The sequence below is a fragment of the Megalobrama amblycephala genome, linkage group LG5, assembly GCF_018812025.1.
Source record: "Megalobrama amblycephala isolate DHTTF-2021 linkage group LG5, ASM1881202v1, whole genome shotgun sequence".
Taxonomy (NCBI): domain Eukaryota; kingdom Metazoa; phylum Chordata; class Actinopteri; order Cypriniformes; family Xenocyprididae; genus Megalobrama; species Megalobrama amblycephala.
Genome location: NC_063048.1, coordinates 34,090,151 through 34,100,455, shown reverse-complemented (window position 1 = coordinate 34,100,455; position 10,305 = coordinate 34,090,151). Strand labels below are relative to the sequence as shown.

Here is a 10,305-nt window from a genome sequence, read left to right as displayed (position 1 = left end):
TTATGAAAATGTTATTACTAAAAAGTATTCATATATTTAAAAAAAAAAAAAAAAATAATAATAATAATCTATTACTTAGACTAAATAAGCTGGACCCCCACTTAGGACTGTAAAACTTAACTCTATGTGTTCTGTTGATACTTCCCCTCCCCCAATAAACTTTATTGTACCACTGGCGACATCTATAGATAGATCTGTTCTTTGGTCTATAATGATGAGTTTGATTCCGCCTGGAGAGAGAGAGAGAGAGAGAGAGAGAGAGAGAGAGAGAGAGAGAGAAAAGGTTTGTGATAACTGGGTTGAAAAACAGTTATGATGCAACAGAGATTTGTTATAGGCCTGCAGAAAAATACAAATATATATTGAATTAATCAAAGAATCCGTTTCTTAACTGCCGAAAAAGTGAGAGGGAAAAAACAACCTAAAACTCCATGGTGAAGACGCGAAATGTAAGAGCAACTGCACAAACATGCTCGTAATTTAAAAAGCGCACAGCCTATAGTTCAGAGAGCAACATCCGGACCGCAAAACTATGCTCTGTGGCTACTTTCTATTAAACCCACGACCACCTCTGCACACTCTCGCTGTGTTCCGTGATCTTAGGAGCCGAGAGCATGTGTCCACAGACCACCCAGTGCAAGTTAAAGGTGGGGAAAGAGGGGAGGGAATCCCTGACGCGTCTTTACCGTGCCTTTACCAAGGAAACCCATGCGCGTGTGCTCTGACGCAACTGCCCATTTTTGGAAACATGCGTCAATGGTCGAAACCAACTGTGAAATGGGGGTGGCCGGTACAAGCAAACAAGTTTAAAACAAATTAAAACACCTTAAACAATTTATACTTTGCTGTGCATAATTTGTAACTAAACATTTACCCCTATTTTTTCATAAACTCTTAAGTGAATAACAACGTCTGGTATGTTGCTGCAAAATGTACACATTGAAACCCCTATTTTGCTGTGCGACTTATGAAGGCTGTGACGCGTAGACGCAGGTTGGCGTTGATAAGCGGAGCAGCGAAGTAGAGTAGAGCCATTGAAGTGAGTCATCTAACGACGGGACCTGTAGAAGTAGAACTGAAGTTCACCTAGTCGCCAAAATCAGTTCAACAAAGTCCAGCGGTACACTCATCACTGCCGTGAGTCACTGCTATAGGGACAGGACTAAAGCTACAAGAGCACCGAGTTCACTGAAGAAAAGTAGGTGCATCACAGATTTTTTTTTTTTTTTTTTTTTCATTTTCATCTGGTTCTAGCAGAACATCTCAGTAGCGATGGTTATTAGATATTAGTTTTACACGGAAACATCAATTTGTTGGACTATTAAAGAGACTACAGAATTTGATCGCTGACTTCTCTAATAATAGAATATTACAAAGATATGCCTGGATTTAACATACTGACCATTAAAGTAGCCTATTTTGGATATCATTTTTAGATTAGGCATAGAGGAATCGCTTTGCTTGGAAGTGCTTTTTTGCCACTGAAGACACTGATCGTGTGGGAATTCATTATCAACCTTCTGAAATTTCCTCCTCTTTCCCTGGATCATGTACCAGGATTACACCGGGACTTACGACACGTCCTCCCGCGGCAGCAGCAGCTCACCAGCGCACCCGGACACCAGCCCCATCCCTGCCTCCAACTACCAGGTGCCCGAGTCTCCTGATTACACTTTACATGTTTACGCTCTTCGGGTTTGCATAAATAGGCCTACCATGTTATCATAATTAATCCCAAACTAACAGGTAACAATGCGCACTTATCTTATCCTCTTCAGAGACTTTATACATTACAGTGCTCATACTACATTAGCCTACATTTTATTACAATAAACACCAATAGCAATATGTAATTAGCCTACAAACAGCTCCGCAAAATAATAACACATTAGCACATATTAAAGTCAGACATAAACTGCGATGTAAAATGAGACCAAACTTTTTTTATACATCGAGGACTTGCAGTCAGGGTCATTGGTTGTCGTTTTCATTTTGTAAATTAAACTACATTCACTGGCTTTGTATACTTGTTTTGAAGAGCAATACATATGTTGTGCAAACTGGACATTCGATTATTGCATATGGGAAGAACAGACGGACGATGCGCGCTATAAGTAGCCTATATAAGGTATAGGTTACCTGTGTGCTTGCCACATTTTTTATGCATACCTGTTTTTTTTTTTTATTGCTGTTTTAAAATCGTATCTGATCATTATTTTCAAAAGAAAGTGCATGGAGGACACAGCTTATACGCATCTGCGTAAAATCCTCTCCGAGGAATCCGTCTCTCTCGCTTAATAAATGATTTCCAGAAGAGATTTTTTTCTTTTCTCTTGTTGCATTCTATAATTTTAAGATAGTGCACATGTTGGCACTCATAACATTATGTTTCCGTGGAATTAGGCATCGAGTCAGATAAGGGCAGCAGTGGCGTGGGTGGTGTGCGTAATGTGAAATAAACCCACGGAGAGTGCGCACGTAGTGGCCACAGAATGCCACACTTCCGGGACTTCCACAGAGCGATTGCATTTTAGAACATGTTTAGTTATCATTTGTTTATCTGAAAATACCTTTCAGTTTTTGTTTTAGTCTTTACAGTAGTTGAACTGTAAAGTTTAGAATGCAGAAAAGAAAGCCAATTCGGATCTCGCGTACATGGCAAAAGTATTAAAAAGGATGAAAGCTTGCAGCCTAGCTAGAAAATGAAGACACTTTACACAAACTTTGGGCTTGTACGTTTTTATGAACTAATATGTTAAATTCAATGAAATGGCACCCCAGGGTCTCCCTATTTGATAACATTCAGTTCACTAATTATATTTCAAAACGCATGTTTTAATATATACTAGTGCATGGACAAACTCGCAAAATGGTCCATGCTGAAAAAAAAGTAGTTAAAAAACACTTTATGTAAATGATGCTTAATAATGGTACCCTTATGTCTCACAACTCATTTTAATAATCATTTGTATGTTATCGTAGATAATGTTAACCACAGCCAACCACAGTATTATAATAATTAGCTGCATGTTTATATCTACCAAGAGTATTACGTTTAAATGGATTATAGCCTACATGATGTTTCAAGTAAAGTGCTACCAGCATCTCTTCTTCATTAAGTGTTTTAGACTAATTTTTCTCGAACTGGTTCTCAGTGCGAATGAATAAGAGCTTGTGTACCGGGTCAATTTGGCAACTTATTCCCCAGACGCTGGTATTTTAATCACAACTGGAACGTTTAACAGCTCCTGTCAGAAATTCCCTAGCATCATCGTCTTGTATATGGCTGCTGTTTTAGCTACCGAGCTCGTGGAATAAACTGCCCCCTTTCGATTCCAGCATTTTGTTTTGACACCTTCGGGGGAAAATCAAGTGGAGAGAATTCGGGTAGCCTACATTTCAAGAGAAGAACTCATTTCGCAACACAACAGAGAATGATTCAGTAATATGTTTTTATGTTGATCTTCCCGGTCTTTCGTCATGGATTCTGTGGGAAGCAAACGCAACAGTTCCTGGTAGTTAGTCTTTCGCAATACTTTGCTGTGGAAAACTACTCTCTACTACCTTGTTACTTTTAATGAAAATAAAACTCTAAAATGAGTCTTCCGAACAATGACCCTCAGCTTTTATGTTGTAAAATAATGTTGTTTTTCATACACGTAATGATTGCTGGTATTTCCCGTAATTCATTCGCCTCCAAATGATTTGCGGTAAACTTTGTCCGTCACATGAAGTCAGTTTCCCGTTAAAATCCCACCAGAAATGTGTGAATGGAATGGAATTTGGTGGATGGAATGTGCTGGCATGGGATCCCAGTTCAGCTTCCCGGCTGAGTGGAACAGAAGAGCAGTCTCATAACCTGATTCAGCATTTGTCAGATTACATATGTTAAAAAAACATAATTTAAGTTTATTTTCAACGAATATTTGGGTAATGCTTGTTTGTAAGTCATTAACTATCACTCTTACAGATCATAAGTTCACATATTTCTAAATGAACAAGGTTTCATGATATTATACTTTTCTAAATTGGTATTAAACATTCTAGCATTATTTAAAACTGAACATTCATTAATATTAGTAATGGTAATTAATGTTATTTAGCAATTAAATACTTATTAATGTTATTTAATAAAATAAATAACTAACAAATGTAAAATGTGTTTCTGATATGTATAGTATACTTGTATTCAGCAGGTAAATACAAAAAAAAAAATCACAGATACTATAAAAAAACCTAATTCTTGTGCAAATTGTTGCATGTGATTAGATTATTGCATGGAAATCTGTTCACCAACAGCAAGAAAAAAGTAGGGATTTAAGTTTATTTTATTAAACTTAATCTAATATTTGCAAATTTTTCATTTCTAAGTTTACAGACAACCTCAAAAGTTAAAAGACAGCTGGCATTAAAGACAAACAAGAAATTTTATTTTAACCGTCTTATGAACAATGTGTTCTTAGAAGTCATAGACACTTCTTATAAGACGTAGTTTGTTTCTAAAAAACAAAAATCTGTTGTATACCCACACAGCAGTAAATCTGTTGCCCATTGCATCACAGCGGCTATTATCTAACCCTGGTCGGCTTCTGTCAGGGTGGGTTGTGGGCTTTCCCATGATTCACCGTGAGTGTGTCACCCTGTCGCTCAAGGGGTCAAGCAGTCAAGAGGGCGCAGAGCGAGGTAGCTTGTGGAATGATTCATTAGTCTGCGATGATGGGAATTTGTAAAATGGCTAAAAAGTGGGTGGCTCGGGGGACTGCAGTAACAAAGACCAAAAATGAATCATACAGTGTTTAATGTACGGTGAAAGTCAGAGTCTTCTTAATCCGGAGTTTCTTCCACTTAATCTTAATACTTTTCTCTTTTTTTTCTCCACAGAAGTACAGAATAGACATGCCTGGTTCTAGTAGTGCCTTTATTCCAACAATTAATGCCATAACGACCAGTCAGGACTTGCAGTGGATGGTTCAGCCCACAGTAATCACATCCATGTCTAATCCGTACTCCCGGCCTCACCCGTACGGCCTGTCTGTGTCTAGCGGCCCGGGCCTCCTCAGCCACACAGCTCTCACGCGGCCCGGGGTCATCCGGTCCATCGGCGACGCCCGCGGTCGACGTAAGCGAGACGAACAGGTTAGTTGTTGCGTTTTCAGCTTTGAGGCACAGAAACAAACATTTTTTTCCAAGATGCAAGGATTGATTTTTCACAATGATTTCTGACAAACAACTGTAAAATCTCACTCATAGTTTTATCTGCAGCTCACCCCAGAGGAAGAAGAAAAACGGAGAGTCAGGCGAGAAAGAAACAAACTAGCTGCAGCGAAATGTCGGAACCGCAGAAGAGAACTGACCGAGATGCTGCAAGGGGTGAGTTTTCTAATGGCCGTTACAGAGAAACGAGCATTTTCTAAAATTACTAGCATGGAAAACATGTTTACCAAATACCCCAAATGACATGCCTACAAAATATTATATTTATTTCCATGCAATTCTCAGTGGTTAAAATCTGAAGGGACCCTAAAAAGACAAGTTTTACAACCACAGAAGACCAGTGTTGTCTGGCAGTCTTGGGAATGCCCCGAGTCCCAGACAATGCTGGCTGTAATTGAACTACTTAGCTTTATAATGGCATCTCTCAGGCTGTCAGACCTGAAACATGAAGGAGGAATGTGCTACGGGGGGTTGGAGGGAAGCAAACATCTGATATTGTTCGAGGAGGAAACCGCAGCTAACCATCAAACCCCACACACTATCTTCTCTCCTCCCTTCCCCCCACTCTCTGCTTCATTCCTCACCAAATAAGGAACTGCATCCCCTGTGACAATAACTAGACTCTTTCTTCTAATGTGTTTCTTTCTTTGTAAATTCAGCATTTGTTTTCATTTTAGTTTCCTTCTTCCTCATAGACAAATTAATGAGGCAAAGACAGCTACGGCTTATCTTTGACTGTCTAGTCACATTGTTATGTCAGTCTTTGAACTTTCTGGAGGCTTGGATGGTTGTTTCAAAACACATTGTTTTGTGTCAAGCGTTCAACAAAGGAATGTGAACAGCTTAAAACTATTTGTGGGCATGTCTTTAATAGTGCTAATAGTGCTAAAGTGCTCTGAGAGTTCAATCAGGGAAAGGTTCGGGACAACATTTGCGATGTTGCAAATTGCAATGCATATATATAGGCCAGGCTTGCCAGGTCTGCGTAACGAAACTAGCCCGATGGCCAGTCAAAAATAACCCAATAACCATATCCCAAATATCAAAACATGTAGTGATCATGAAACTTAAAGGGTTAGTTCACCCAGAAATGAAATTTCTGTCATTAAGTATTCACCCATTCCACACCCACAAGACCTTCGTTATTTTTCGGAACACAAATTAAGATATTTTTGATGAAATCCAAGAGTTTTTTTTAATCTCCCATAGAAAGTAATGAAATTACCACGTTCAAGGTTCAGAGAAGTAGTAAAGACATTGTTAAAATAGTTGAATAAAGTCGTTATTTTGTTTTCTTGTCGCTTCATGACATTAAGGTCAAACCACTGTAGTCACGTTGACTATTTTAACAGTGTCTTTACTACTTTTCTGGACCTTGAATGTGGTAATTTTGTTGCTTTCTATGGGAGATAAAAAAAACCTCTAGGATTTTATCAAAATTATTTTAATTTGTGTTCTGAAGATGAACGAAGGTCTTGCGGGTTTGGAACGACATGAGGGTGAGTAATTAGTGACAGAAATTTCATTTTTGGGACATCTAGCGCAGTTTTATCATTGGTAGAATATAAAATATTTGGTAACACTTTATTTTAGGGTTCAATTCTCATTTTTAACTAGTTTCTTATTAGCTTGCATATTACTAGTATTGGTTGCTTATTAGTAGTTATAAAGCACATATTAATGCATTATTCTACATCCCTTAATCCTACCTAGTACCTAAATTTAAACGCTACAAAAACTACCTTACTAACTATTAATAAGCAGTAAATTAGGAGTTGAGGAGAGACAAAAGTTGTAGGTAATGGTGAATATGTGTTCCTTATACTGAAGTGTTACCAAATATTTCAATACAAGAATTTCAGTCAAATATAATTTATGCAAAAAACAAACAAAAAAACCCCACCTGTAACATTTAAAGACCAGAATATCTTATATAGACATTTGGGGGTGAGGTCTTTTGACTAAAGCCAGTAAGAAACCACCACTACATAACACCCTGATGACAGTCACAAGCCAAAAGTGTATCAGGCAAAATGCAGCATAATCATCCTTTGTATTTCTTTTTTTCATTCAAGGAAACTGAGAAGTTAGAGGAGGAGAAGGCTGACCTGCAGAAAGAAATCGAGACCCTGCAGAAGGAAAAGGACAAGTTGGAATTTATGTTGGTGGCCCACAACCCTGTGTGCAAACTGCCTCTTGAAGAACGCCATCAGAGTTTGCACTCCCAGCAGTGTGCGCCCCTATCTCTGACCATGCGTTCCAACCTGGGTCCCCGGGGTCCGATGAGCACTCTCAACCCAGTGGTGGTTAAACAGGAGCCTTTGGAAGACGATGACGACGATGAGGACGAAGCAAAAGCCCAGCATTCAGTCATCAAGCCCATCTGCCTAGGTGGCGGCATGTATTGCTCTGACGGAGACAGCCTCAACACGCCCGTTGTGGCTGCTTCCACCCCGGTGTCCACCCCGAACAACCCGAGCCTCATCTTCACGTACCCCAGCATGCTCGAGCCCGAGAGCCCATCGCCCTCGTCGGAGTCCTGCTCCAAAGCCCACCGCCGGAGCAGCAGCAGCGGTGACCAATCATCAGATTCCCTGAATTCTCCCACCCTGTTGGCGCTTTGAAGGAAAATTCGACTTTTGTCATTGTTGTGGATCTCCAGAGCACGCTCAGCTGGGATTTGAGTGGGGACTTCGCCTCAACCACGCTGAGAACCCTCAAGGGCTAATTTGCTCGTTTTATTTAAACGTTTCAGAAGAGAGTTTTTGTTGTCGTTGTTTAAATGTACGTGCGAATTCCACTTGCTATTTCAGTGGCGAGGTTTTGTAACGAAGACGAAAAAAGTTGGAGGAAAGATTGCATCTGTTCAGAAGAGCGAGACCGCTTGGTATTTCCTGCTGACTAAAAAGAGAGGGGAATTGCTTGAAAATTGAATTCTTGATAGGTACAGAATCAGACATTGGACACTACGCCCTCAGAACGTCATTATCCTTGTGTTTGTGACGTGTGAATATTGTCCCATTGTATTTTGTGTCTTGCTGTTTATAATATTTAGGGTTCACTGGATGAGCCTGACTGCTGAGTGTCGAAAGAACCATCTTGTATAATAAAATGCTGACCTTTGTTGATATTTTGTATATGCGGCACAAGCACTAAGATTAATTGCCAAATTTACATAGCTTTTGTTATGTAAAGTAAACAGGAAAAAACACTTTATAGCATCAGCGAATCTACTGTCAGGGATTTTTGTCTTGTGTCAGTGAGCCATACAAGCATTACTAGAAGCAATTGCACACAGAACACAATATAACGGTGTACATGAGGGAAACTCCAGCCATATTAGGCTCTGCCTCTAACCCTGACATGGCAATACCGCTTTTGTATTGGCGCACACTGTGGTTTTCAAATAAAAAAAAGAAAGAAAGAAGCAAACTATGTATTACTTTTATAATATGTACTTTTATGTCTTGGCTGGCCCTTTTTTCAGGGTACAGTTTGAATTAAATACATCAGCCATATGAGCACTTCTCCCTGAAACACTGGTTGGCTTTGATGCACTTTGTCGGCAACCTCGCAATCGAATAAAACACCATTCCTTACAATGGATTAAATGGAATGCAGAATGATATTGAAAGTTTGATGCAAAAGGTGAGTTGTGCGTCAGATACTGAAGAAAAGATACAAATTGCAATATTTCTTTAAAAACATTCCTTGGAAATTGAGGCTAAATTTCAGAGAGCTCTCAAGGTTACTGTTGCCACAGTCATAATAACTGAGGGTGACTGGGAGTATTTTGTTGTACAGTTTGCAGCAAACAGAAACAAGACAAATGTGGCTTCTATTTGAAGGACTTTGTTGCTTATTTATGTCAGGAGCTTTCAAGGATCTAAGAGACGATTTCAGTGTTTGTTAAATCAAGTATGAGCGTTTCTAGTTGCAAAAACCAATTTAATACCAAAAAAAAGAAAAGAAAAAACAAAAACAAAAAAACAAGAAAGATGTTTATGGACAGTGTGCTGTAAACTGTTCTCTGTCAGTCTTTGACCCCTGTGTAATTTTGAGCAAGCCATCTGTACAGCTTTCTGCACATGTCCTGCTTATCGGTCTGTATTTCTCTCTCTCTCTCTCTCTCTTTTTTATTGCTTTAACTGTTGAAAGACAGAAAACAACCTACAAAAACAGCAATATGTAAAGCAGTGTTTGTTCATTTGGTAATTTAAATTTATTATAATGATAATAAAAACATTTCCAAAGTGGTATTTTTTGGATAGTCGTATTTTGCTTGTGCATTTATTTATTTGTGCACAGTGTTTTGGGTTTGTTGGATATCTCATTGTTGCAATGTGGTGCTTCTGTGTTCAACCAATCACAAGATGGTTGAATGCACCTGCTTTATGCATCAGTTACTCATTCATCTCTTAATTTCTGCACATAATCAAAGATGCAGATTTATTCATCCTAACTTTGATAGACAGCTTTGCTTTATCCGTAGCAGTAAATGATGTTAATGTCAATATAAGACATCGATAATATTTGTTTTGATAAATACACAAAATCATTATTTCATAAACGGGGATGAAGAAGTAAAGGAAACAATGAGCAAAATAAGATTTACTTAATAAGAAGTACAATTTTTATGTACAATACTTCCTGTTCGTAGGTCATTGATGCTTCTGTAGTTCTGAATATCGAGATTTAGCGAGCTGCACTTTATGTAAAAAATAAATAAATCTGTATGTTAGGATACTAATTTGGCCATATGCTTTACTGGGGGTTTACTTTCACTTGAAGAATCACTCTATACACATACATTTCAAATGTCCAGACTGATGTTTTGGTTAAAGGTGCATTCATTATCTTGCATTATTATGAATGGATGACCCATTGTCTCATTTCACCTGATCAAGTTTTGTATTGATTATGTATGAGGTTGAAAATGATTTGCCAAGTTTGAGATTTTGGTAAGAAGTGAGTCCATTAAAAACATAAATGGCTGTTTTGCAGTTGTGTGTTGAGCTTTAGGCCAAATTCATGTGTATGTGTGGAAATCTTTTATTTTGAAATAAATATTTCGGTTTTAAATTCTGAGAT

At 38.5% G+C, this 10,305-nt stretch overlaps 1 protein-coding gene across 4 annotated transcripts; it reads left to right on the top strand.

Moving 5' to 3' along the window:
- Positions 1 to 1,016: 1,016 nt before the first annotated feature.
- fosl2 (FOS like 2, AP-1 transcription factor subunit) lies at positions 1,017 to 9,473 on the top strand. 4 transcript variants are annotated; one of them, XM_048191956.1, is made up of 5 exons: positions 1,017 to 1,198; positions 1,558 to 1,650; positions 4,882 to 5,136; positions 5,251 to 5,370; positions 7,290 to 9,473. In XM_048191956.1, exons 3-5 carry the CDS (start codon positions 4,897 to 4,899, stop codon positions 7,836 to 7,838), a joined length of 909 nt encoding a protein of 302 aa, XP_048047913.1. In that variant the 5' UTR covers positions 1,017 to 1,198; positions 1,558 to 1,650; positions 4,882 to 4,896; the 3' UTR covers positions 7,839 to 9,473. The 4 variants fall into 4 exon arrangements, with proteins under 4 accessions (XP_048047913.1, XP_048047910.1, XP_048047909.1 ...); XM_048191953.1 differs by having other exon boundaries at positions 1,437 to 1,650; XM_048191952.1 differs by having other exon boundaries at positions 1,017 to 1,650.
- Positions 9,474 to 10,305: the final 832 nt, after the last annotated feature.